General features: G+C 50.6%; 1 protein-coding gene and 1 long non-coding RNA gene across 5 annotated transcripts in view; one reads left to right on the forward strand and one right to left on the reverse strand.

Moving 5' to 3' along the window:
- Nucleotides 1-19,826, forward strand: part of SCUBE3 (signal peptide, CUB domain and EGF like domain containing 3) — a 35,624-nt gene extending 15,798 nt beyond the window's left edge. The window contains exons 4-23 of one of the 4 annotated variants that reach the window (XM_037519562.1): nucleotides 2,756-2,890; nucleotides 3,558-3,683; nucleotides 4,157-4,273; nucleotides 6,344-6,391; nucleotides 8,714-8,830; nucleotides 10,507-10,629; nucleotides 11,103-11,219; nucleotides 11,685-11,810; nucleotides 12,069-12,185; nucleotides 12,323-12,427; nucleotides 12,720-12,836; nucleotides 13,178-13,336; nucleotides 13,563-13,778; nucleotides 14,119-14,280; nucleotides 14,486-14,653; nucleotides 15,176-15,337; nucleotides 15,743-15,940; nucleotides 16,404-16,556; nucleotides 16,673-16,752; nucleotides 18,686-19,826. In XM_037519562.1, the coding sequence (XP_037375459.1) occupies nucleotides 2,756-2,890; nucleotides 3,558-3,683; nucleotides 4,157-4,273; nucleotides 6,344-6,391; nucleotides 8,714-8,830; nucleotides 10,507-10,629; nucleotides 11,103-11,219; nucleotides 11,685-11,810; nucleotides 12,069-12,185; nucleotides 12,323-12,427; nucleotides 12,720-12,836; nucleotides 13,178-13,336; nucleotides 13,563-13,778; nucleotides 14,119-14,280; nucleotides 14,486-14,653; nucleotides 15,176-15,337; nucleotides 15,743-15,940; nucleotides 16,404-16,556; nucleotides 16,673-16,752; nucleotides 18,686-18,835 (2,696 nt within the window). In that variant the 3' untranslated portion in view covers nucleotides 18,836-19,826. The remainder of the gene's footprint in view (nucleotides 1-2,755; nucleotides 2,891-3,557; nucleotides 3,684-4,156; nucleotides 4,274-6,343; nucleotides 6,392-8,713; nucleotides 8,831-10,506; nucleotides 10,630-11,102; nucleotides 11,220-11,684; nucleotides 11,811-12,068; nucleotides 12,186-12,322; nucleotides 12,428-12,719; nucleotides 12,837-13,177; nucleotides 13,337-13,562; nucleotides 13,779-14,118; nucleotides 14,281-14,485; nucleotides 14,654-15,175; nucleotides 15,338-15,742; nucleotides 15,941-16,403; nucleotides 16,557-16,672; nucleotides 16,753-18,685) is intronic. The other 3 variants (XM_037519564.2, XM_037519563.2, XM_037519565.2) reach the window with 3 other exon arrangements.
- On the reverse strand, nucleotides 1-27,562 carry LOC129146452 (uncharacterized). Its single transcript, XR_008553202.1, has 3 exons — nucleotides 27,478-27,562; nucleotides 7,920-8,039; nucleotides 1-466 (listed from the first exon to the last, which is right to left on the reverse strand). It is a non-coding gene; the product is annotated as an uncharacterized LOC129146452 (long non-coding RNA).
- Nucleotides 27,563-27,797: the final 235 nt, after the last annotated feature.

A 27,797-nucleotide genomic window follows, 5' to 3' on the forward strand; every position in this document is an offset into this window, starting at 1 on the left:
AAATAATCCCGCTGCGTGAAAAACATCGGAGCAGATGCTGCTAGGAAGTGCTGCCAGGGCCGGGGCTGGGCGGCGACAGTCGTGGGTTTTGCACGAGGGGCAAAGCGCAGTGGCCGGTGACTTGGCTCCAGACAGATCCTGCTCTGCTGCTTAGTATCTGTGGAGCCTTGGGAAATCAGCTCATCTTGGGCATCTCAGCTTCCTCACCTCTAAAATGGGGGTTCAGCCTGCCACTCAAAGGGCTGCTGGGAGGATTACCAGAGTAATGTGTAGAGTCCTGCACCATCCTTAGCGCGTAGTAGACCCTCAATAAATGAGAGGGTGTTGTTGATGAAGACGGTGATGGTCCCCTGTGCCCCGGGGAGCTGCTGACACTTAAAGGTTGGTTTTCTTCCAGTTCTTCTGCAATCTCCAGGCTCATCATCTACTTACTTCTGAGTTCTCGTTCTGACCTGATCTCCTTTGGCTGGATCAGAGAGAGAATCTCTAAGGGAATTAAACTCGACTTTGGTCTCTATCATTCTGGAAAATTGCTGGGATTAAGTCACATTATTCCCCAACTAAAAAAAACTGAACCCTACAGTAGGAAATGTTATGAGATGTGAAACCAGGGGTCCTTTCCCAAAACCTTTTTTCTCTGGTGCCAAAATAAAAAGACTAGAAGAATAAAAGACAAAGGAAGAGAAGCAAGAGACATGATACCCAGAAAAATAGGTTAGGCTGCTCTCCCACCCCCCACATGACCATATAGGGTTACCTAAGGTCCTACTGGCCTAGGGGAACCTCCTAACTACACAGCTGCCTCAAAACCCAGTTGCTTTCTGTCTTTGGACCAGGCTTATGGATTTTCTGCTCCCAACCTGGGCCTCTAACCCTGATCCCTGCTGGACCCTTCCCCCCAGCCCCAGCCACCTCTCTTACCACAGTAGCCACTGGGGAAGGACCTCACTTCTTTTTTAACTTTTTTTTTTTTTAAGATTTATTTATTTTATTTATACAAGCACTGGGTACAGTCAGAAGTGTGGGAGGGCGAGAGAATTCACCAGAGCCAGAGTGGGGAACAAAACAGGCAGACTGACGAAATACACTGCTGAGGGGAGCAGCAGGCACGGCAGGAGAGGTCTGTGTGCCATGTGGGATCCTTGCCGGTGACCGGGGACTGAACCGGCGGCGCTGCAGAGGCCACAGGCAGCTTTGCAGCCCAGCGCTTAACCACTGCTCTACCGGGGAGGCTCAGGACCTCACTTCTTGTCTACCCAGTTACCCATGAGGGTGAGGGTCTCTTTGGGGTCTGCTTTGAAAGGAGAATCTGACTCTTGGACCTTCACCATGAGTTGCTTATAGAACAATGAACATCAGCTTCTGGGTTCTTCGATTGCCCTTGACTGCTCTAAGCCCCCAGTTCTCTCCAAGTCTAGTTTCCCTATAAGTGTTTTAGGGAGAACCTGCCAGAGGGATAAGAAAACAAGTATATATGGAGTGTCCAGGGGGAGCAAAAGTCACTCTCACCTTCACCCTAGGGTTGGGGCTCAAAGTATCAGCCCTACCTTTGACTTTTAGGGGAACTCATAGGAAGTCATCTACACCCTGGGCCTCAGTCCTCTTCCCACCCCACCCCCAGAACTGGAGGAAAGAACTTGGCTAGAGGAAGAGAGTGACAGAGCTGAGCTAGAAGGGGGCAGTAGAGAACGGAATGTAGGCGGGGGTAGAGTGGGAAGACAGAGATGGGGAGTCAGGGATGCAATGAGGCGTGGGGCAAAGACACGCCACGGTGAAGGAAAGTGTACCGCCTCACCCCGACAGGGGCATCTCTCAGGCAGGATCAGAGCTGCTCTGCCATTGGCCAGAAGGGAAGAGGTCAAGGTTTCAGGGGAAGAGGGGACAGATGAAGCCCCCTGGAACCCAGACTCCAGCTGTTCCATTTGAGGACCAATCTTTCTGATGCTTGTTGGAAAATTGCATACCGAGAAGGGCCATGGGCTCAGGATGGGAGGCAGTACAGAGACCAAGTGGAGGCACTGAAGTGGGAGCCCCAAGAAGAACTTGGCTCTGGGACCTGGGGGTGGTGATTTTGGGTGGTGATTGGGGTGTGGCCTGGCAGCTTTCCCGCATCCCTCCCTGCCAAGCTACCAGACTTTGTTTTGTTAAACCAAAATAGGAGAAAGGCTGGGGAAGATGGCAGCAAGCCCAGGCATGGAGGGAGGGGAGAGAGGATGGGGCCATGGTCTGTCCACAGAAATGGTCTCTGCGGGGCAAGGACTTGAAGCTCATGGCCTTTCCCCACTCTGCCCCTCCAACGACGTCAGCACCATGGCTATAGCTCCCCTGCAGGCGAAGCCACTGGCCAGGTCCTTGGAGCCCCTGGGCTCATCACAACCACAGGCCCCTGGTTCCTGTCCCTGGCCAATCTCCATCTTGATCTCCATTGCTCTACCTCTTGCTCTGTCTTCTTTCTTCATTTCTGCCCTCAGACCCAATGTCAGTGGGTGAGGGAGAGGGAGGCCAGTCCCCCCAAGGTGGGCCAAGTTCAAATGTCCCCTCCCTGCTTGGTTAGCTCCCCAGCTCCACTGTTAGGGTGACCTCTTCATGAGCAGTGGGGTACTAGCTGGTGATGAGCCTGACTGAAGCTGGGTCTTGGATTGGGAAGGGCTGTTGGGTTCCTAAGACTGCTCTCAGCCCTGGGCCCTGAAGTCCCAGGGTTACCCTGGACCCCGGCCTACACCCCACCGCCTCCCCCACCACCTGTCCTGCACAGATGTGGATGAGTGTGCCGAGGGCAACGGTGGCTGCCAACAGAGCTGTGTCAACATGATGGGAAGCTATGAGTGCCACTGCCGGGAAGGCTTCTTCCTCAGCGACAACCAGCACACCTGCATCCAGCGGCCAGAAGGTCAGCCCCGCCCTGCGCTCCCCAGACTTGTCCATCTGCTGCTCCAGAGCTTTCCCTCAGTACCCCCAAGGTTTTGCCATCCCTACCCAACTCCACTAGCGCCCCCTTTTCTTGTCCCTCAGCCCCATCACATCCTGAGGGCTCAGTGGATATTTTGTGTTAAAGCAAAATCTGGTAGAATTCATTTGGGATTGGGGTCAGAGTTGGATTGAGGCTACCCTGGGAGTCTTGTGATCAGCCCCAAGGACTCTGCCCACCCCCCCCCAACTAGACTGACCTCCCTGAAGGCAGGCACTAACCTATTCATCTTTGTATCCCCCACGCCTAATATACTGCCCTGCCTGTAGTGGGAGCTTAATAAATAATTGTTGAATGAAATTGTGTAATTATCCATACCAATTGTTCCCCACTCACATTATAGATTTGATCATTATTTCTCTTTTCCCCAATTTGACTGTAAGCTCTTTGAGGAAAGAGATAATGTCTTATATTTTTCTGGGTGCATCCTGAAGCCACCCAGCACCTAGGGCCACGAGGGGGACAGTCAGTCTACTCTGAGTTGCAGCCTCAGTGGAATTCTCCCAACTTCTCAGTCCCCACCCTCGCAGTTCCTCTCCTCTAGGTGCCCCGAAGTATGCAGCATCCATTCCCTCTTCTTCCCTTTTAGAAGGAATGAATTGCATGAACAAGAACCACGGCTGTGCGCACATTTGCCGGGAGACGCCCAAAGGGGGGATTGCCTGCGAATGCCGCCCTGGCTTCGAGCTCACCAAGAACCAACGGGACTGTAAATGTGAGATAACTGCGATGGCAGTGGGGGAGGAGGGGAGACAGAGAGCAGGGGTGTTGGGCCTCAGGAGCAAGAAGTGGCAGGAGAAGGGAGCCTGGGAGAGGCACTAGAAAAGTGGGCCAGTATTAGTGTTTTTGTTTTTGTTTTTTTTTTTTTAATGCATACAAGAACTGGGGTATAGGCCAGAGGTGAGGGAGTGAGAGGATTCACCAGAGACAGAGTGGGGAACAGAACGGGCAGACGGACTAAATACACTGCTGAGGGGAGTAGCAGGTGATACAGGAAAGATCTGTGGCGCCATGTGGGTAGCTCCCTGGCTGGGGATCGAACTTGTGCTGCAGTGGCTGGCGCTAGCTTGATAGTGTGGTCTTTAACCCCTGCGCCACCAGGGAGGCCCAGGGCCAGTATTAGTGTTACAGAGAACTGTGGTGCTCCGGGCGAAGCCAGCTGACAAGCCTCCTGCCCTCTCTGCACAGTGACATGCAACTACGGGAATGGCGGCTGCCAGCACACGTGTGACGACACAGAGCAGGGTCCCCGGTGCGGCTGCCATGTCAAGTTTGTGCTCCATACCGACGGGAAGACGTGCATCGGTGGGTGAGGCCGGAGGAGAACCCAGTCCTCCTGGGAGGGTGGTGGTGGCAGGGGCCCTTGGGAAGCGGGGGGCAGGGAGCACGGGTTGTGGGGGGCAGGTGATGGGTGCAGATTGGCTGGTGAGCATGTTGACAACCCTGACAGTGCCAGGTCTAGTAAGAGACAGCTCAGAGATGGACGGGCTCCCTGGCCCTCTTCCCCTCCTGTCTGTGGTTCCACTGCCCCACCCCTGCAGCCTCCCCAGCCTCTCTCCTGGGATCCAGTGTTGCCAGCCTGGGGATAAGAAGCAGAGGTGCTTGTGGACCGAGGCTCTGGCTGAGGCAGGAGGAGAGCTAGCACAGTGCAGCGGGTCTGCCCGGTTGACTAGTAGAGTGAGGGGCTCTGTCACAGCCCACTGACCCGCCTCTGGCAAGAGGGTGGGACAGGGCGCTCTTTGGAAACAATCAACCCTGAGCTGACAAGTGGGGTTTCAACTCCAGGTATCTTTTTCTTTATCCTCTCTCTCCTTGCTCTTCTCCTGTAAATTCCCTTTGCACTGCCCTCGCCCTGGCCCCTCATTTCCTTCTCTGTCCCCCCACCTTCCAGTGATACACCCTCTCAGCGCGGCCCTCCCACTTTCTCACCAACTCCAGCCTAGTTTGGGGCTTTCATAACACCTTTTCCTGAATTGCTAGGCCTTAACTCCAGTATCTTCCAGTACCATAGATACATTCAATTCCTTAATTCATTTAATTCCTAATTCCCTCAGTCTTCAGGTCTTTAGAGGAGGAGAGTTACTGTGTCCTCACAGAGCGCTGAGTAAGATCGGGGGCAAGGTGTCCCCTTGGAGAAGTAGGAAGTAAAAGAATTTGGCTGGGGAAAGGCTATTTGTTGAGCCAGGTAAGCTCGTTCTGTGGGCACAGATGTCTGCGGATGGCCAGCATCTCGTGGACCGCAGCACGTGGGCACGGGAAGGGTGAACATGTCACTCCATACATATGTGCATCAAAGAGAGGACACTCAGCTTAAGAGCCTTCTCATGCAGAGCCCTACTCCTCTGCGGACAGTGCTGCCTTTCTCCCAGACCAAGAACAGGGGAGCAGATGAGGCTCTTAAAGGTCTCCCTCGGGTACCTGCTCCAAGTCTTGCACCCACAGTTCTAAAGTTCCTTAAGGAAAATCTCTCCTGCTACATGTTTCCCTCTGAACTAACCCTTCCAAAACCCTGGAAGATGTGTAGGTCTTCGTGTTGCCTTCTGCAGGCTGATTTATCCCAGCTCTTTTCATTTTTTCTTTATAAATTGAATCATTCTGCTTCCCCACCCTCTCACCACCCCGGACACACTCAGACAGCCCCAGAATCTCCCTAAAGAAACTGCATGCAGTCCCCAAGGGAAAGCTGCATGAACCAGGACAGAGCTTGGGGTCTTGGATGTGAGGGCTGGGGCCCTCGGGTTTCTTACTTTCTGTTCAGATAGTCCCAGGCATGGCTGCTTTTGAAAATCCCCTAGTAAGCTTGAGCTCTTCTCTAATCCCGACCCATTCTACTACCTGGGCCAAGCGAAGCCGAGAACAAGCGAGGTCGTTCTAGAGTTCCCAGCTATGTTCTTTCCCAGGTCCTCTCCTTCTGCAACAGAACTCATTTTATACTGCCCTACATCTTATTTCTCCCCCCAGCCCTGGTAGAAGGAACCTTCATTGTTTGGGGTCACCGAGACACTTAGTGGGGAGACTGAGAGGACAGTCTGGTTTAGCAGAAAGGTGAGGGGTATTCCTGGAGGTTTGGGACTCGGCAGCTCGTGAGACCTAAGGTTGCGTCCCAGCTCTGCCTCTGGCCTGCTGTGTGGTCCAGCCCAAGACTGCCCCTCTCTGAGACTTAGTTTCCCATCAGTCACTTGGTGGGAGTCTGGCTTCTCTGAGGATTACCAGGCAGGACAAGGCTGGGGAGTGGAGCTGCTGTGAGTCTCAGGACTCATCCTTCGGGGTTAGTGGTGTGGGCCTGCAGGGCGGTGGAAGGGGCGGGAGGAGGCTGGGGCGGGCCACAGTGGCTCCTGCCCAGCATCTAAACAGCTTTTTCGCAATGTCAAACAGGGGAAAGGCGGCTAGAGCAGCACATCCCCCCTCAGGCCGTTTCTAATGGTAAATATGTCTGCTCTCTCCGCTCGCTCTCACTGGCTTGCTAGGGGAAGGGCTAACTCGCTGGGGTTCCCACTAACTGCATGCCCACTTGGCCCAGCCTGCCAGCAGGGCCCCCCTGGCAGCTTGGGTACTGGGCCCATTGGATGACAGGAACCTGAGTCCCTAAGAGCTGGCCCAGGAGCCTTTGGGTTGGTTTTGTCTGTCTTTGACCTTGTCACTCTCCTTCTCTCCTGCTCTCTCCTTCCACCTCCTTCCACACCCACCTTCTAACACCTCACCTCTTCCAACCATCTGCTCCCCTCCCTCTCTCTGCATTATCTGCACAGATAAAGACCAGCCAGCTCCACCTTACCCATTGCACCCACTGTGCCACCTGAGATGGGGGTGGGATAGGGTTAGTTGCTACCCTCTCCTTGGGGGTTCTCCTTGGGTTCTTACCCACATTAGCTCACAACCCTAGCATCACTCACCATTCCCTCCCACCACAAGGTTAAGCGCATGACATCTGAGTTCAGACAGACCTAGGTTTGAATCCTGGCTCTGCCACCTTCTAACTGTATGGATGACCTCAGGCCAGCTACTTCCTCTCTGATTCTCAGTTTACTCTTGTGTAAAACAGGGGGAATAAGTGTTCTCCCTCAGGGCTGCTATGACCGAGATGGTGTATGTAGAGCATCGAGTAAGCACCTGGCAGAGTAACTTGAGGTTTTAATACCGCATCCTGGAAAGCAAAGGGTTGAGGCCTTGCTGTCCTAGTCCCAGGGGAACGCTGTCCATGGGTGGGCAGCTATGCCCAGCTCCCTGGCCAACCTTGGATGGACATGATGCCGGGTCTGCTGCTCCCCATCCTAGATCCCTCCCAATCTACCTAGACTTGGCACAGGACCTGTTCCCCTATCCCTGATTCGGGGCTTGGGGGACTTCTTATCCTAAGAGCACTTGGGTGAGGGGGGAGTTTAGCTGGCTTAGGGTCTGAGCTCAAAGTTCCTGCCCAGCTTCCTCCCATGATCTTGTGAAACTTCAAGTGAGACTGAGGTAGGAATGGCCCGTAGGAGACCTCGTTGTGTCTACTCTCAAACCTGGGCATTTGAGGGACTGGAAGATAACCCTGCAGGCAGAGCTAGCCCTCTGCTGGAGTCCCGGCCTTGCTGCTGTCCTTGGTGACAAGGGTTATGCCTGAGTTTTAGGGGTCAAAGATTCCAGGTGATAGTTGTCTCCAGTTCTTCTCAGCCCCCCTGATTCTGAGAACAACTCTCCTGTCTTCCCTAGTGAAGACCTCGGGATTTTGTCTCTCTAATGGGGGAAGTCTGGGCCCCCCAGAGGATGGCTCCCTTTTCCACCACAGTCCCCGCGATCACTTGACTCTCTTGAGCTGCAGTTTAAACCTGTTTTTCTCCTGCTCTGTATTCAAAAATAGGGAGAGTGTCACTGATTCACACATACACCCCCCCCACTCTGACCCCTTAGTACAGGGAAAACTTACTGGTGAGGAGATTGAGCTCTGAGGTTGTCTAACTCTGTGACTTACCTTCTGTGCTCTTCCTTCTCTGGATTCTTGTTCGCCTTTTGCCCCTCCTGCCCCAAGATGGTATCACCCCGCTAGGGGAGTAAGATGACAACTGTACGGCCAGCTTACCTCCATCTGGAACTAAAAAGGAGGGCTTGGAAGGAGTTGGAAGTAGCCAGGAAGGGACTGGGAAATGAGCGAGTACGTGCCGCCTCCTCTGAGGATGAGCACTCAGTTCTGGATCTTTCTTCCCGCAAGTGGGCAGGGAGGAAGGGGAAGATGAATGGAGGGCCATCCCCCAGCTGTCTTAGGAGTCACCAGGCTCTCTCTGGCCAGGCTCTCCCAGCCCCCCTCACCCAAGACAGCCAGCCGTAAAGTGGAGGAAACTCCTATCTGTCCCTTCTTGCTCCCTGGCGGCGAGAACCACCCTTAAGTAGCTCCCATCCCTCCCTGCGCCTTCCCCTCTCCACCTCCTCCACCCCCTCAGCACATTCCTGCCTGACAGCTCTGGCTTGTACCTGCCCCACTGCTGTCCACCTTGTTTCAATCAAGTAGGGGGCAGGGAAGTGAACTGCTTGGCTGCACTTGTGAGGGGCTGGGGGCTGGGAGTGATGGGGGGAAGGGGGCTGGGAGCCTCCGCTTCGTGCTTCTTCTAAAGCAGAGGGAAGCAGCCAGGGGCCTTCCCTTGGCCTGTTCCCTTGGCCTTCCCTTGGCCCGTAATGAAAGCACTCCCCCCTGTGCTTTCATTACCTCTGAGTTCGGGACTTCTCCAGGCCCATAACCCGGGTGCCGTTCCCTGCCTCCCTCCTAAACAGAGACCTGTGCTGTCAACAACGGCGGCTGCGACAGTAAGTGCCACGATGCAGCGACTGGCGTCCACTGCAGCTGCCCTGTGGGCTTCATGCTCCAGCCAGACAGGAAGACGTGCAAAGGTAATGGCTTTCAGAGGGCAGGAGCGGAGCATAAAGGCCTGAGGTTGAGACCAGAAGTAGGGCAGAGTCGCTATTATGGGATCACACCCCCTCAGGCCCCAGGAGACTCTCCTAGCCAGGAGGACATGACTTAAGTGTTGTCTCCTGCCCGCTTTTCCCATCTCGGTTCAAGGGTACAAAAATCTGGCCCATCCTTTAGTGCCCTCAGCTCCTACCTTACCTGTTTTCCCTACGCTCAGTCCTGTCCCCTAGCCCTCTTGGCTAATGAATGTGCCATTCACATTTGTTCCTCAGTCTGGAAGGATATTTGAGCCCTGTGTGCATGAGGTCACAGGTGTGCTCCGTAACCTCCTTAACCCACATCCCCCAGACTTCCCGGTAGAAAGGAGTGTGCTGGTCAGGGGGTGACTTGCAGCTAGAAACACTGATGCGAGAGCCTGGCTACCTGGCTTCAGAGCCCAGCTTTCCCTCTTATTAGCTTCGTGATCTTCAGCAAGTTACTTAGTGGTTTTGTGCCTCAGTTTGACCACAATAATGGTGTTTGCCTCCAAGGCATGTTGTAAGGATTAAGTGATTAAATTAGTTGCATGTAGCTATATTATATTACATTAGATTTGTCTACTTAAAACAGCACCTATTAGCTATTATTATGGCATAATTTCCAATACTATCCATTCTATTTCCCTTCCTTTTAATTAGGTCTGGGGGAAAGGTGGAGTGGGGTGTGGGGTGGGAAGAAAAAACGGAGGGGAGACGTACTGAAAACAATGATTCATCAGGTCTGTCCCCTGGTCACAGGAGTGGGGCCTGGAAGGAGAACTGGGCTCCTTCTTTGTGTCTTTTGGCCCAACAGCTGGCAGAGAGGATGGGGGAGGGCTGGGGCAGCAGGTCAGCCTGCCAGAGTTGAGAGGTTTCCTGCTGGGAAGGACTGTTGACAGGTATGCTAAGAGTGAAGTGGAAGGCTGCCCTCCCTGCCCCCTCCCCTAAGCAGGGGTGAGTAGGCTGGGTCCTGTCTGCCACCAGCTTGGGGAACTTGACCTCAGGAAGGAAGCCGCTCACCCGCGCACACCCCCTCCCTTTCTAGTGCTGAAAGCTGCCTCAGGCCTGAGGCTCTCCAGGCCTCTCCCAGTCCAGTTCCCTGCCTGGCCTCCACCCTTCCCCCAGCAGCTGCCCGGCCTCATTGGCTCTCCTGGAGGTCTTCCCTGCCAGGCCCCTCTCCCAGCTCCTCCTCTCTGAAGGGCTGCCCCATTGAATCTCTACCTCTATGACACTCCCACTACCACGGGGCCCTGTGACTGGTAGGGATAAGGGTCAGCAAAAGAGAAATGCCATCCACCAGCCTTTTTGAGATGGTCTGTCAGTAGAAGAATGAGGGGCATAGACTGACTTATAGGTCATGCTCATCTACTTCCTGCTCCAGGCAATTCTGAGAGCTTGACTCTAGTTCCAGTCTGTCTCCATCTAAGAGGGTGCAGTCCCAGGAAAGAAGGTATTACTAATGGCCACAGAGCCCCTGGCCAGGGGAGAAGCGGAGAGTGAGAGAGGACACGGAAAGGGCAGGCCCAGGGCTGTCCTGATTTTCCCTGCCTCTGTGAGGGAAAGAGGAATCTTGTCTCCTTGTTTGTTCCCAGCCTTCAGCATTACCTTTAATTCTCTATTTTGTCCCACTTCCCCAGATATAGATGAATGTCGCTTGAACAATGGGGGCTGTGACCATATTTGCCGAAACACAGTTGGCAGCTTCGAATGCAGCTGCAAGAAGGGTTATAAGCTTCTCATCAATGAGAGGAACTGCCAGGGTGAGCACCATGGGCCAAAGGGAAAAGCCTTGGGAGAGGTTCTTGGGGGTAAGAGAGGTTCAAGGTGGCCAGAGGGCAAGAGTCTGAGAAACTCGATACTGTGAATCTCCAAAGAGTCTTACAGATGTACCTGCAGGCCAGCTCTGCTGGGCATCTGGCTGGGCAATAAGTGATGGATTTCACCCCAGTGCATGTCCCTGGCAGCCAAGGGTTTGACCTGCCTAACCGCACATGGGGGCCCTGATCCACAGGCACCAGATCTTACAGTCCCTCACTATTAGGATTCCAAGGGAAGGGCATTAGGGGTGGGTAGGTATTGCTGAATTGCTGATCCTGAGGCTAGGCCATGAGTAGGAACTCTCAAGTTAAGAGGGGAGAGCCAGGGCCTCTCGTTTGGGTTCTTCACGTGAATAAGAGACCCTAGGGCCAAGAACCCCACAACAGATTTGTAGCTTGAGTTCTTGCTCTTCTAGATATAGATGAGTGTTCCTTTGATCGAACCTGTGACCACATATGTGTCAACACGCCAGGAAGCTTCCAGTGCCTTTGCCATCATGGCTACCTGCTGTATGGTGTCACCCACTGTGGGGGTAAGCTAGCAAACTTCTATCTCAGTCCCCCAGTCCCTTTGACTTTACCCTTCACTTGAACAAGTCCCTGAGTTGGCTTGTGGCGCTGGGCAATTCCCAGGTGTAAGACAACTGGGAGACTAGGGTATTGGGGAGCAGCATCCTGTCTCCAGAATTTCTATCTTCCATCCTCATCAATGCCCCTTGACTCCCATTCTTAGCTTTGAAATTACACCCCACTGGTGGGTAGTAAAAAGCTTTAAAAAAAAAAAAAAAAAAGCTCATTAGCTTGACCCCCATCTCAATTGCGCAATCTTTCGACTGGGGACAGAGAAAAGCAAAAGAGGCCTGAGGTCTGAGCTCCCCTCAGGCCAGCTTTGCTCAGGTCGTCTTAGAGTTACTGGAACTCTAACCAAAGGTCCTCACCCCTGCCCACACCCTGCCTTCTAATCCGCCCTCACCTTTTTCTGTCTCTGTTCCCCCCAGATGTGGATGAGTGCAGCATCAACCGGGGAGGTTGCCGCTTTGGCTGCGTCAACACTCCGGGCAGCTACCAGTGTACCTGCCCCGCAGGCCAGGGCAGGCTGCACTGGAACGGCAAGGATTGCACAGGTGGGCAGCGCCCTCTGCTGGTTGAAGCCGCCGCTGTAGCTTCGGGACTAGGGGATGGGGGAGAGCGGGGAGAGGGTAGAGAGCACCCCCGGAGCCGGAGCCGGGAGTTGAATATAACCATTTGCATTTCCCTTCTTCAGTCTCCATGTGAAACTACAGTTCTGCATCTGTCTCAGTTTCTTCCTCCAAATTACCCAACTGAGGGAGAGAGTGGGAGACAAAGACCCTCTCCTCCTCAGGCCTTTCTCCCCTTTCTAGAGCCCATGAAGTGTCAGAGCAGTTCTGGTGCCTCGAAAGCCATGCTCAACTGCAACCGCTCTGGCAAGAAGGACACCTGTGCCCTGACCTGCCCCTCGCGAGCCCGGTTCCTGCCAGGTACCTAGAGGAAGGTGTGGGAGGGCTAGCAGGAAGGAAGGGCTGGCTGTTCAGGCAGCTCTCAGCTCCCCTTGGATTCCTCCCACCCATGGGGGTTGCGGGGGCAGGCCAGAGCTGTAACTGCCCCCTTCTCTCAGAGTCTGAGAATGGCTTCACGGTGAGCTGTGGCACCCCCAGCCCCAGGGCCTCTCCTGCCAGAGCTGGCCACAGTGGGAACAGCACAAGCTCCAACCACTGCCATGGTGAGCACCAGCCCACGGGCCTTGTTCCCACCCTGCTCTTTTGCCCTATTAACCCCTATTTCTCTTCTTCACTAATGTCCCTGGCCTTTTTCCTTGATCCCCTTCTTTGCTCTGTAATTCTCGAGTCCTGCTGCCTTGCCTCATCCTACCCTAACATCAGAGTCCCTTGGCTTCCATAATCCTTGCTTCTAACCAAGCCCCTGGCTTACTGTCTAGCTTCTTAAGACCCTCCACAACAGCCCTCACCCCCACGGGGCCCCCAGGCTGTGCTGAGCTTCTACCATCCCTCTAGAGGCTGCAGTGCTATCGGTTAAACAGCGGGCCTCTTTCAAGATCAAGGATGCCAAATGCCGTTTGCACCTGAGAAATAAAGGCAAAATGGAGGAAGCCAGCAGAATCCTGGGGCCAGGTCTGGACTGGGGACCCCACTCCAATGGGCTGTCTGGTCAACAACCCTTCCCACCATTCAGCTCCTCTGCTTAGCAAGATCTCCAAAAACCAACTGGCTCCTGAACTCTATACCCCAAGGAGGGGGGAAAGCAGTCGTAGGCTTTCCTAGGAAGTCCTAGGACATAAGCCCCACCATTTAATTACACTAGACTAGACCTAAAAAGAACTGAGACAGCTGTAGTCAGAGATCCGGTGAGGTCTGCCTGGGATGGGGTGGAAAAGTGAGAGCTGGAAGTAAGAACTTTCCCTGACCCCAGGAGGTACCCGGGGGAGGGGGGGCTGACAAGGCCTCTCCCCCAGGTGGTGCCCCCTGCTCTGACTGCCAGGTCACCTTCATCCACCTCAAGTGTGACTCCTCTCGGAAGGGCAAGGGCCGGAGGGCCCGGACCCCTCCAGGCAAGGAAGTCACTCGACTTACGCTGGAACTGGAGGCAGAGGTCAGAGCCGAAGAAACCACAGGTGGGACTGAGGGCGCTGTTGGGAGGAGGGTGGGAAGGGGAGGGCAGAGATGGGGAAACCACAGGTTTCAGCAACAAAGGGAAGGGGCGGTGGACTCAGGGCAGAGCCTGCCGAATGCCAGGCCCAGGAGAGCCAGTCCCTCTTACTGCGGCCCTCCTGATTCCTAGCTTTGCTCCCTTGCCTTCCTCACCACCATGCTTTCTCTTCCTTCCCTGACTCATGTCAGCGGGCTGTGGACTGACCTGCCTTCGTCAGCGGATGGAACGGCGGCTGAAAGGGTCCCTGAAGATGCTCAGAAAATCCATCAACCAGGACCGCTTCCTGCTGCGCCTGGCAGGCCTTGATTATGAGCTGGCTCACAAGCCGGGCATGGTAGCTGGGGAGCGACCAGAGCTGGTGGAGGCCTGTAGGCCCGGACAACACCGATCTGGGGTCAAGTGTGGTAAGGGAGCTTGCTGGGGAACAGGGGAGCAGGAGAGAGGGGAAGGCCTGGCTTGGGCCTGACTCAGAGCAAGACATTTCACGGCCTCATTTGCACCTCTCAAATTGTGAGGCAGCCAAGACCCATCATCCTCCCTTCCTGGCCCCAGGCTGAAATCTAGGCTACCTGGTGGGGCCGCCAACCCTCCTGTATGTGGCTTTGGTCCCAGATCCTCCAAAGTAGGATTCTGTCTGTTCCCAAAGAGATTCTCCTTGAATCTGGGGGAGTGGGAAGGGAGTCCCAGGCCTGGGTGGTGGGAAATAGGGGGGGTGGGTGGCTAGCACGGCCGACTCTCCCTCAGTCAGCTGCCCGCAGGGAACGTATTACCACGGCCAGACGGAGCAGTGTGTGCCATGCCCAGCGGGCACCTTCCAGGAGAGAGAAGGGCAGCTCTCCTGCGACCCTTGCCCTGGGAGTGATGCCCACGGGCCTCTTGGAGCCACCAACGTCACCACGTGTGCAGGTGCCAGGGGAACAAACGACACAGAGTGGGGTAGGGTGGGCACTGGGATGCCCATGGGCATGGGATTTCCCAAGGGCAGGCCCAGGCTCCAGGCCACTCTCCTAGTCAACGTCCTATTTGTGTGCCTCTGTCCCCTGAGACTGGGTGACCCTACGGGCGTGGCCAGGACCATCCCCATCAGAGTTGGGTCCTTGATTCATTGCAGGTCAGTGCTCACCTGGCCACCACTCGGGAGATGGCTTCAAGCCCTGCCAGCCCTGTCCACGCGGCACCTACCAGCCTGAAGCAGGGCGGACCCTGTGCTTCCCGTGTGGTGGAGGACTCACCACCAAGCACGAGGGGGCTGTGTCCTTCCAAGACTGTGACACCAAAGGTAAGTGGGGCTACTCACCCCGCTAGGGGATTCCTCAACTCCAACTACTTCCCCAAAAACCTCTTCAAGTCTCCATGGTAGATGTAAATATTTTTCCCGACTATCTTCCCCCGAACGGGAAAGGCCCAGATGTCTCAACCACCACCTCATCCTGCTCACAGGACCCGTCCTGACCTCCCCCCACCCTGTCCCAAACTTGGGACTCGGGTAATGAGTAACAGTCCCACTTACCCTCCACTTTGGAGACTGGTGGCACATTCCCCTCAATATCCCAAATGAGATTCTGTACAGTTTGGCACTGTACTAGGCTCCTGAAAGAAAGGGACCTGCGCAGCCAACCAGTCTGTCAAGTTTGGCTTTCCCTGGGCTTAGATTCCGGCACGACTAGGAAAGGTTGGGCCTCTGGCAGGAACTCCAAGGTCTCCAATCTCTGATTCCCCGTGAGAAGTGTGCCCTGTCCAACTCATGAGCCACAGTCCCCACTCGCCCACTTTTAACTCCTACTTTCCTCCCTGCCTGCAGTCCAGTGCTCTCCCGGGCACTACTACAACACCAGCATTCACCGCTGTATCCGCTGCGCGATGGGCTCCTATCAGCCCGACTTCCGTCAGAACTTCTGCACCCGCTGTCCAGGAAACACGAGCACTGACTTCGACGGCTCCACCAGTGTGGCCCAGTGCAAGAGTACGTGGCAGGCCAGGCTGTACTGAAGTGGACAGAGAGGCCTGGGAGCAGTGGGCATGGGAAGAAGAGGGTGGGGCCGGGCTGGGGGGTAGCAGAGCAGGAAAATCCCATCTCCCATCTCTCCCAACCCATTCGATCTCAGGCCCAGTTGCTAAGCTGGAGCTGGGCCCTTAGTACCCTCCCCCTAGAGACAGGTAAGGAGGAGGCAGACAGGTGAAGTGAGATGAGATGGCACTAAAAAGGCAGGAAGAAAGGTGGACGCAGAACTTGGAGAACAGATGAACTTGGAAGGCAGCTGCCCACATGTGTCTGATTTCCACTTCAGAACTCTTCCATTTCCCCGACCTTTCTCCCCACTGACTTCCCTTCTCTTTCTTGCTTCTGTCCACCGGGGCTTGGCTACAGATCGCCAGTGTGGTGGGGAGCTGGGTGAGTTCACTGGCTATATCGAGTCCCCCAACTACCCAGGCAACTACCCAGCCGGTGTGGAGTGCGTCTGGAACATCAACCCCCCACCCAAGCGCAAGATCCTTATCGTGGTACCCGAGATCTTCCTGCCATCAGAGGACGAATGTGGGGATGTCCTCGTCATGAGAAAGAACTGTGGGTGGCTGCAGAGCTGGGCTAGGGAAGGGTGGCCCAAATCTGGTCGGAAGGGAGAGAGAGGATTGGTATGGGAAGAATTAGGGCAGTGGAGAGGGAGGCCTTGGGCGGAGAGAAGCTAATGAAGGAAATGAGCAATGAATGTTACCTGTTGGAGGGGGAATGGGGTTTGGACAGCCAGTGGAGAAACTCCTACAATAGCACATGTGTCGTTTTCCTGGCTAGCATTTCTGCCATCCCGTTCATTTAAATGTCAGATTTCTTACACTATATGAGTGCATGGAAGTCCAAGGGGAGCTGTGGGACAGCCCTGGGCAGTGGGAGAGGATATGTGCATGGGGGGAGGGGGTGCATGCACAGGAAGGGTGTCTTGCAGCATGATTCCTTCCCCCCACAGCCCTCACTCCAGGAAGGCTTGGGGAGCGGCCCTGCTGCTCTCCTAACCTGCCGCTTGCCTTCCCAGCCTCCCCATCCTCCATCACCACCTATGAGACCTGCCAGACCTATGAGCGCCCAATCGCCTTCACGGCTCGTTCCAGGAAGCTCTGGATCAACTTCAAGACAAGTGAGGCCAACAGTGCCCGTGGCTTCCAGATCCCCTATGTGACCTATGATGGTGAGCAAGGGCAGGAGAGCGGGGAGGTGGGTGAGAAAGGGAAAACCAAAGGTCTTCAGAGGGCGTGAGGGGAGCAAAAGGGTGCACCCCTAAGCCTTCTCTTGGTTGATTTGCAGAGGACTACGAGCAGCTGGTAGAAGACATTGTGCGAGATGGCCGGCTCTATGCATCTGAAAACCACCAGGAGATTTTAAAGGTGAGTGACTCTTAACACCAGAAATGACAGCCAGCATTTAATGAGCATGTAGCCACATGCAGGCAATATGCTAAGTGCTTCCCTGGATATCCTCACTTGATCCACACAATAGGTGTGTGATGTAGGTACTTCATCGTGCCCACTTTATAGATGACAACACTGAAGCACAAAGAGTCAGAATTTGCCCTGTGGTAAAGCTGGGGTTTGAGTCAAGCCATCTGACTGCAGTGTCACCCACACTGTCTTATGCATTGGGGGAAGAGAAAAGGAAAATGAGGAGATGACACCCACCCCCCACCTTTCCCACCAAGAGATATAAGGGAAATGAGGTACAAAAGGATACTTTTGCATTAAGTCCCTTCCTTCCCTTAAGTCCTCCCCAGCTTCCACAGAAAAGCAGGTGATCTAGCAGAGAGTTTCTCAGCATTAATTCAGTATAGACATCTTTTAAAGGAAATGTTTCCAACACTGTAGACTAGACATCTGGGTCTGTGGACCTAGTTTGAAGAAAATCTTACTTCAACTAGTCCTAGTATTATCTTACACAAATTATCAATGGGAAAAAAAGTTGTTTTCTGATAATTTTTCCATTAGCATCTAAATAAGACACATGAGGACAAAACACTTCTAGAACTTGCAGACTGCAAAGGATACCATTTCAGAATGCACTTTAAATAGTGTTTTAAGCATCTGAACGTTATTTCAGTCGTGCTGTGGAAGCCCAGTGCATGAGCAGTACACTATTCTGTTAAAGTGGGCAAGAGAGGCTAGAAGCCCCACATCTTATTTTATTTCTTTTTTTTTTTTTTAGATTTATTTATTTATGCATACAAGAACTAGGGTATAAGGCCAGAGGTGCGGGGGGTGAGAGGATTCACCAAAGAGAGTGGGGAGCAGAACAGGCAGATCTACTGAAATACACTGCTGAGGGGAGCAGCGGGCAAGATAAGAGAAGTCTGCTGCACCATGTGGGTTAATTCCCTGGCCTGGGATTGAACTTGTGCTGCAGTGGCTGGCGATAGCTTGACAGCTCTGTGTCTTTAACCCCTGCACCACCAGGGAGGCCCCCACATCTTATTTTAAAAGTCAGCTAATGTACAGGAAAGAACACTGCCTAGAAGTCAAAAGATCTGAGCCCCAGTACACAGTGCCTGGAGTCTAGTAGGTGCTCCACACGCCACAGTGCTGTTGCAACCAAAGTAGTCAGAATAGGCCTCCGAGAAGCCATCTGAGGGAGCTGAAGGGATGCCTGTTAGAGGGTCAGGAGAGGAGCACTTCAAGCTAAGAGCACGGGCACAGTGGGGCATGTTCAAGAACCTTGAGAAGACCGGTGAGGCTCGGCAGAGCAAGGAGGGTGTGTCTGAGGGTGGGGTGGGATGTAGGAGACAGGAGGGGCAGATCACATTTAGCCTAGGGGCCGTGTCAGGGTTTCAGCTTTGCTGGTTGATAAAAGAAACCAGAGATGTTTTTGAACAGAAAAAGGTCATGCGCTAATTAAAACGAAAAGTTATTCTGGCTGCTGTCGGGGAGAACCGTCTGGAGAGGGACAAGGAGAGGAAGAAGCGTGGAGTTAAGCGGCTACTCCAGCAGTCTGAGTGAGACATGATGGTGGCTTGGACAGGGCGGAGAAGTGGTCAGACCTTGGCTATATTTTGAAAATAGAATCAATAGGATTTTCTGTGATTGTGAGCCAAAGCGAGGAGTCAGGAGTGGTTCCAAAGATTGGGATCTGAGCAATGGATGGATAGACATGCCACTGACTGAGCTTTGGAATTCTAAAGAAAGAGCAGATAGATAGTGGGGAAGGGAATCCAGAGGTCAGCTCTGAGTACGCCTGTTAGCCCTCAAGAAGGGCAGCTGCTGAGCTGCGCCTGGTGTTCCTCTTTCCCACCCCAACACTGAGGCTGACACTGCCACCTGCCGTTTTCTGCAGGACAAGAAGCTCATCAAGGCCTTCTTTGAAGTGCTGGCCCACCCCCAGAACTACTTCAAGTACACAGAGAAGCACAAGGAGATGCTGCCAAAATCTTTCATCAAGCTGCTCCGTTCTAAAGTTTCCAGCTTCTTGAGGCCCTATAAATAGTGCCCCTATATCCAAGACCCTGGTTTTGAAGCCCCCAGACTCCTTAGCCCTCAGAGCCAGCAGCCCCCACCCTCAGATGAGGAACCCTCTCCTCTCTTGTCAGAGAAAAAAAATCACTATATAGACCAGGTACTCTCCCTTTCTGTCTCTCTAGCTTCCTTCCCTTGTCTCTCTGCCTTTTCCCACACACACACACTTCAGAGTTTTCCCCTTTCCTACGTGCTCCCTGGAAAAGCCATCAGTGCTGGCTCTATTCCACCTAAGGGGTGAAGGAACACCCCTCCCCAACCACACTGCCCATTTTACCAGCTCACATCTCAGGTGCCATCAGCTTGGAAGGCCCACAAAGGAATAAAGTCTACTGGAGAATGGGGAGTGGGGAGAGGGGCTTCTGCCATTGTAGGGTTGTGCCTTGCTAGTCAGGAGCCAAAATGTTGTCCCTGGCTGTGCCCCCCAGGGTGATTCTAACAGCCCAGAGTTCTGCCAAAGAAGCTTTTGATTTACAGGCTGCATGCCAGCACTGGTCCTCTGGGCACACGGATGGCGCCCTGGACCGCCCACACAGCCAGCTTTCTCATCTATACAGCTCCTCTCCTTCCCCCTACACATCTGCATAGGTCCATCCTGGAGGCCTTACAGTAGGCCCACACCACTGGGCTAGTGGACACCGGCTGAATGAGGAAGAGCAGTAGGCATCACCACGTTGAATGCACCGCTGTGGCTCCCGGAGAGAAAGACTATATAGCTCTGCAGGACAGAAACCAGGTTTCAAAGCATCTCCAAAAAAAAAAAGAAATCAGAAGAAAGAAAATGTATCATCTGAAGGACTGTAGTACAGAGTAATTGGAAGCCAACCTCAAACACTAATCCCACTTCTTACTTGTCTTCCCTGGCCCAGCCACCCCCTCACTCCCACCTGAGTGCTCCCTGGGGGAGCCCTACTTCTCAAGCTAAGTGTTCTTAAAGAAACATCGCTGCCAACCAGAAGCCAGTCTGGGCCTCACCCCAGAGTGAGAAAGGCATTTCCCTTGTAGCCCCAGATGGCCTGTGGGCTCCACCAAAGAGGACCCACTCTGCAGCCAGCCTGAAGCCAACTACCTCTGGCCCCAGGCTATGGGCAGCAAGAGGAATGTGTGTGCACTTGGCAAGCCTTCTGCCCACCCTGTCCACATCTAATAAGTGCAATCATTTTGAGTCTTTCTATGTTGTCTAGAGGGAGGGGTTTTGTTTTTTTGTTTTTGTTTCTTTTTCCTATATTAGAACAACCCTATTTATAGCTGCCCAAGAGAGAAGAGTGTATGTTTGGAGTGGAAGAAAAACGGTTTTGAATCTCATGAACCCTGAGTGCTGGAGCATCCAATCTATTTCTACTCCTCCACCAGTACTCACCCAGCCCTCTAGAGCCCTCAGCTGAGGTAACCCAGGGCTAATGCTCAAACGCACCTGGGGTGTAGGATGGTAATTCTAGGACTTGGTGGGGCAGGAAGGAGAGGTACCTGTGTTTTCTAAACCAATTCTGCCATCCCTATGCCTCTCTGCGGATTCAGCATGGACCTCGTGATTGCAGAGGCCGATGGAATCGGCCAGTGAGTCTCCACGCCAAGTAGGGAAAATTTCCATCTTTCCCCTGCCTTCATCCCGGTTTTTCCTGGTATGTACACAGAAGACAACCAAGGCAAATCTCCCGGCAATGGGCTGATTCAGGGCCCTGAGGTCAGAGACAACGCAGTGGGAGCCAAGAATAGAACTGCTAGCCAGACGTGAAGTTGTTTGCCTGACCTTGTCCACTGCCTAATTCTGTTTGCCATTCCCGAGGAGTTGACTTTAAGCCTAGCTCCTCAACTACTGCTTTTCAAAAGGAAGAAGACTCAAGTCCAGGCCCAAGCCCAGATCCTACATAAATTCCAGCGTCGACCCAACTGCTGCCTTTAAAATTTTCCATTTGCTCCCAGTTTCTCCAAAGCTGTGGCCCTATTCAATCAAAGGCGACCAAACTGACTCCTGGGGTTCACTTCTAAATGACTTTCACAGGCTGCTGCTCCCCCAGGAGACAACACTAAACAAAGGAGCCTGACTCTCCCCTCCCCCTCCCCTAATCAGTACCATTCACCAGCTAAAATAGCCTTAGGAGGTAGGTAGCCAGGGTCACAGCTAGAGCCCCTGACCTCCGTCAGCCCGTACCTTGGCCCTTATGCTTGAAAGCAGAGAAATGGTCATTCAATAAGTGTCCATTTCCCAGGAAATGCCATGAAAACTGCTTTAATCCATTCTGACGATCCTTATTCTCCACGAGAAACTAGAAAGACTTTCTGACTCCTCTGCCTCTACTATTGTATCTTCCTTGGAAAGTCAGTCAGCATGCTTCCCGATTTATGCCTTTGGGTTCTGGTTCTCTTTGTTCTGTTCCCTTTCCTGTCACCCCATGCATACACACAAATACTTCCTCCAATCATTTATTCCATGGGACCTGCAAGTGATTTCCACAGTATGGAAAGTATAGACCACTAGGCTTCTTAACTGATGTCAAGAAAATCTTTGTGAGCAGGTGAAGACCTGCTAATGTCCACGAAGCTTAATTTCATCCAAGTTGGGGGTTAAAGAACCAGGCAAAGCTGCTGCTGAACTTCTGGAGGAAACCTGCCCTGGGGCACCAAATCAGGGGTAAAGTGGACTGGATGAGGAGTCAACACTCAGGGACTCTAGGCCTTTACAGGTCAGACAGAAAAACTGGCTGAGAGGCCTCTTTGCAGGACGGGGTGCTTGTAAGGCCACAGAACTCTGAGGCCTCGTTCATCTTATTTCAAAACCTGCCTTGATCAGCAACTAGGAAAGGGCTCTGAGACTATGTGATGCATATCAGAAAGGCACTTGTATCCTCAGCAACGTGGCACTCCCTCATTTGCTCTCTGCCTCTCCTGTGTTACTAGGCCAGACCCGTCCCATCAACCTGAGAGAACTCTGAGCTGGGAAAAAAATAACTAGAGCCTGAACTTGAGCTGCCTTGCTCTAGGCCTACAAATCCTCAAAGGCTGATACTGAGCTGTGACTGCTCTGACTTCCCCAGGGTGAGGTGGTGGAGGCTCAGCTCTTTTTGCTGAAAGCTCAGTAACATAGTCCTGGTCTTTGGCCCTAATGAAACTTTTATTATTTGAGAAGTGTTGTCCATAATGTATGTTTGAGGTGACTTTGGAGTGGATTAGGAGGTCATAGCTAAAAAATGACAGAAAATACAGAGGATTCAAACTTTTGTATTTGCTGCTTTACCTCAATTTAATAGGCGCAAACTAGGGGAAGGGAGAAGTCTAACTGACCATAAGCAGAAAACAATGTTAACTGCTTGGTTTATTAGGCACAGTGAGGGAAGAGTGGAAGCGAAGATATCTTTAAATCTGACCTGTCTCTGAGGTAGCACACCCTGTGCTTGGGTCATTATTTGGACTTGGAACCCTTTAAGAAAAGATGCGATTAGAGGGAATAGAACCCCCAATTCTGTTATCAGCTTATCTAGACAACACAGATTGTAGCAGTTTGGACAAATTGAAAACTTTATGTGAGTTGAACTGAAGTTTCAGAGAATAATCATTACCATGTGGGAGGCTTTTTTAAATTCAAAAGAAATCTCAAAATATTGTATTTATATCTGCCTTCCACTGCTGTATAGTAAGCATTTCCTATACAATCAACAATAAACAGTGAATGATGCAGTTCATAGAGTATTTTGCACTTGGGGAAAAAAATGTATCTGAATTTGTAAAAAGAAATGTTTGGATTTTGTATTGTCTTTTTTTATTATTATTATTATTATTAAAATACTAAATGAAACTCCTCAGCCTGACATCTTTTTCTCTGTATCAGTGGCTTAACCTAGAGCCAGTAAAAGCTTTGACAAAGTGGGCGCTGGCTTTCTGACAAAATTTACCCAAATTTTTCACTTCTCTATTTTATTCCTAATGATTTGAGAATTTGAGATGGCTTGTCTCTTTGTTATTTTTAAAGGTATTATCAAAAATTATCTCCTGGGGGGATCTAGGAGTGGGATAAATTTAGGGTATTATTCCTCCTCACCACAGTACAGTTCCCACACGCTGACCAGCCCATACGGGACTCAGACACCTCTCTAGGTAAGTGTTCCACCTCTAGCAAAGTACCAGCTCTGAGAATTGCCCATGGCTGTTCTTTTCATGCAGTGCAATGCCACCAAGTAGAATTCTGCAATACAGATCATTCAGCCTCTACTCCCATTTGCTCCTACTATAGGGCATGGGAAAGCCATCTCCACTCTCACTTATAAATGAAGAATCCCAATCATAGGCTTAGACACAATAGCTAGAACTCAATTATTGCAATTATAAACATACCTGACATAAAATTCCATTGGATTTAATACTTATATGATATAGCAATTTAGGAGAAGGGAGTGAAAATATGTTGGGTTGGCCTACCAGAATACCAAACTCTCCCTTCAGCATCTATAATAAAGTAGGTACATTCATTCCACAATTACTAAGCTCCTATTATGTGCCAGCCATCATGCACCAAGCTATCACAGCTTGTAACAACGGCCATGAATAGCCATGCTCAAGACTGACACTCCTCATGGAACTTTCTGATTACAATTGATCTTTCCATATAGATTTCCCAACAGGAAAGAGAATACACTCTGCTTGGTAACTGTGAGTATAAATTAATTCATTGGCATTCTATTTTATACATTAACTTCCAGTGAGTTTGATTTAATGTTGACAAAATAAGAACACCTTTACATAGACTGACAAAACCAAACCTCTAGAATTGCAGAGCTGAGGACCATATCCAGGACCATCATGATTATATCAACTTGGCAACAAGCCCTTTGTCTTTTCTCTTAACCCTCTTCTTTTCCAAAAACACTCAGTCTTCCTCCTTACTTCCTGGAGACTTAGAATGATGTCCTATAACGATGTATAGTCAGGGCCATTGAATTATGGGTCTGTCAATATTAATTTTTTAAAAAGATTTATTCATTTATGCACACAAGAGCTGGGGCACAGGCCAGAGATGCAGGAAGTTGAGAGGATTCACCAGAGACAGAGCAGAGAACAGAACAGGCAGATTGAAATACACTGCTGAGAGGAGCAGCAGGCAAGTCAGGAGAGGTCTGCTGTGCCATGTGGGTAGCTCCCTGGCCGGCCGGGGATCGAACTCACGCTGCAAAGGCTGAAGCAGCTGCAGAGGCTGCAGCAGCCTGCAGAGGCTGCCAACAGCTTCACAGCACTGCACTTAACTCCTTGAGCTACCAGGGAGACCCTGTCTATATTAATTTTTAAAGCGGGGTATGTGAAGGCTTTCCAAGGGTATGTAAGTAACACTTTCCAAGGGGCACCTGGACAAGAAGATCAACCTAAGGACAGTTTAAAGGGAGTAAATTTCCAGATACTCAATTTCCATATGAAATCTTCCCTAAAACTAATCTATACCAGAGCCAATTGGCACTTTCATGCACTCCATTCCACGTCTGCTTTCACCATAGTTCTTTCTTACTTTACAAAAGAAAGGCATATCCCTTATCTACAATGATTCTTGATACATGACCCAGGGTAAAAACCTGAGGAGTGGGAGGAAGGGATTGTCTTTCCCTTTCATATCAAAACATTCCCAATACAATCAGTTCTTGTATTTCATCTTATAAAGTATTTACTATTTTCTGCCTCCTACCAGCAAAATATGAAATTGTTACCTGTTCAACCCACCACATACCTTTCTTTTTTATTGAATACATAGGGAAAAGTTGATCATGACGTCTAACAATTTATTGGAATTATTTCTGATTTTTAGACATGATTTTAATGGTTCCCAAGAGCTGAATATCAGAGTTCAGTATAATCACATACCCACATCTGCCAGGGTTAACATACCTTCTCTCCTACTACTCACTTAATAACTTGATGAATTTAGCTATACATTACATGGCATTGTTCCAAATTACATAACAGCACTATCTTGTTTTTATAATTTTTGTCATATTAATGTTAGATCTATGTAGTTTTAACCTTGATTGGTTTTATTAATAATTCATTTCCCAGTGACTTTTTAAAAATATTTATTTATGCATCAAGAACTGGGGTACAGGCCAGAGGTGCAGGGGATGAGAGGATTCACCAGAGAGAGAGTGGGGAGAAGAACAGGCAGATCTACTGAAATACACTACTGAGGGGAGCAGTGGGAGAGACAGGAGAGGTCTGCTGTGCCATGTGGTTCTGCTCCCTGGCTGGGGAATGAACTTGTGCTGCAGTGGCTGCAGACAGCTTTATAGTGCTGAGACTTAACCTCTTGTGCCACCAAGAAGGCCCCCCTAGTGACTTTTATAATACTCTTAAAAATGAGTAGTAATCTATTTATTTGAATTGAAGAATAAAGTCAGAATTTTTTCTGACAGTAAGTTATCTTTGGCAGACTGGTTTGAAATAAAGACTGACTAGGGTAATTCTGTAAATGGCAGGTGTTTTCCATATTGAAGCAAATCTGTACTTTAATATTTTAACAAAAATATCCTGAAAACATATAACAAGAATTTTATTTTAAAAAAGTTGTACTGACAAAGGAGTATGAAAATCATACCTAACAAGGTTTTTTTTCTGAGTGAAAAGTAACAAATAATCATTTTTATATGATTCAAACTGAGTCTAGTGACTAGGTAACAAATCCTTTTCCAAATTCAGTGGTTTGCTTTTAATAAGATCAAAGTACTTTAAAATACTTCTGGTAATTATGATTGTTGACATAATTTAGCAGTAGTGCAAAGACTTGAGAAATACCATTGTAATAAATCTGTTCCTTATCCAATCACAATGTGAACAGTTTTTCAATGCTCATGTATATAGGAATAAAAAAACGGCAAAGAATTGATGTTGCACCTTATCTCCTTTAACTATTAGGTAATATTCATCCATGAATACCTGAGTAAATTGCAGAGAAATCCTATTTCTGAGATGCATTTTCAATAAAATTGTACTTTCAGTTTTCAAGTTACAAAAAAAGCATAATATATTTAAGTCATTTCATAAATTGTGTGCTAATAGTAACTGTAATGACAATTCAACTCAAAAGCAATTTTTTAATAATTAAAGTCTGTTGTCACAGGTAATCAATTTATACTTGTTTTTGTTGCAAAGAAGTGTGACAGTGATGACTGAAGTCTTTAAAGCAGACTGTAGTACATATAAATTAGTATATACAAAATTAGTATATACAAATATACTAATTAGGATAAAATTTTGCCAGGAAAGTGAACGGAGGAATTCAAGAGGAAAAAATATATGCAATTTCTATTAAAGACAAGTTTTGTTCATATATTTTTAAATGGGCACCAAATATTGGGGGTATTTGGACGCCATTGGCTGCATTTAAGAATGATGTAATGGTTTTAGTTTAAAATATCAAAACTTACAGTAAGTCTGAAATTATAGTCTCTATAAGTATTTATGATGGAAAATTTAGGTATCAACTTAAAAATGAACATGGGGATACTGAGTTCTTAAAAAATTCCTTTATGAAGTCTGGTTTTTAAAAAAGCCTGGAGATCCCTAACCTACATGGTATGTTGGGGGAGTGGGTCTCCAAGACAGAACAAAAGCTGCTAGAATGATCTTCAACCCTCCACTCCAAGGAATCTTCTTCAAAAGCTTTTCTGAGGACCGGAAGTTACTCGACATTAGAATCTATTACTTCAGATTCACACACCGCTTTCCCAGTTTTTGTTAAACATGTAATGGGAGAGGTCATTAGATCAGATTAGGATCTGCAGTGAATGTGAAAATGGACAGATGTCATTTATTATGGAGAAAGGTGGTGGGGAGGCTTGTGGGAGGACAAACCAGGGCAATCTGAGTTCTAGACCCTGCACTATTCCTATCTAGAAGTTTATGGGACTGGATGAGTTACTGATTCTCTCTTTATCTATGAGAAATATCTTGTCAAACTTCCACAGAAAAGGAACAGAAAGAGGGCACTGAGATCAGGCTGTTTATTTCTGTGCCAGGCGGTATTCAAAGGATCAGTTATTAACCGAAAGGACAGGCCCATCAGACGTTGTCACTGGATGCCCACCTAAACTGAGGACTGGGTGAGAAATCTGGCCCAGCGCAGCCTCTGGAAATGTGTCCCCCCAAAATAAGATGAGAAGAGATATCTAAATTGGAAGGGGAGAAGGGCTATTTCCTGGTGAAGATTTTCAGTAAGGGGAGCAGAGGAACAGGATGTCGGTGCCCAGAGGCACCTTTAACTACATACAGCAGGCCCACACCCAGTACTTGTGTTTCTAGTTTATCTTTATAATTCCTTTTAAAATTATTTTTAAAAAAGTATTTGGAGGGGGCAGGGAAGAATACAAAAGAAACTAGTTTAAAAATCCAAACTCAGAGAGGGAAGTTTCTCACCCAACTCCTCTATTAAAAGGCAACCGCTACCCGTTTCTTAGCTAGCTTTTCGTATTTATTTTTACCAAAAGCCCACTTCTTTTCAATTTTCCCTTAGGTTTTTTAAAATTCCTGAAACGTAACCCCTTGGGTTTGCTCACCCCTAGGCGAGTTTACAAGGGGAAGGCGCTGATTTTGAAAGTGGGGGTGAGGCTGTCGGGAAAAGAGAGTGAACGAAGCCACGCGGACCTTCAGGGTGCACTTCCTACAGCGGAAAGTCCCTCGCGGCTCGGCGGCGCCGTCGTCCTCCGCAGAGCGGGTAATACCTGCAGCTGCTTCCTCCAGTGCCCGCGGCGGGCGCGCTGGAAGGCGCGGGGGCCCGGCCCCGGCCATGCGCTCCGCAGCCCCAGTGGGCGAGGGGAGGCCCGCAGGACCCGCGTCCTGCCCCACCGGCCCCTCCGGCCGCCCCCGCCGCCGGAGCGCACCTTCTCGCCCGCGGGCCGCGGCTCCTCCCCGCGGCGCCCGCCGCCACAGGTGGACCGCGGCCCGGGCGGGACAGGTGGCTGTTC

This window comes from Talpa occidentalis, unplaced genomic scaffold (genome assembly GCF_014898055.3).
Source record: "Talpa occidentalis isolate TD23 unplaced genomic scaffold, MPIMG_talOcc4v2.1 talOcc4.2, whole genome shotgun sequence".
In the NCBI taxonomy this organism is placed as follows: Eukaryota; Metazoa; Chordata; class Mammalia; order Eulipotyphla; family Talpidae; genus Talpa; species Talpa occidentalis.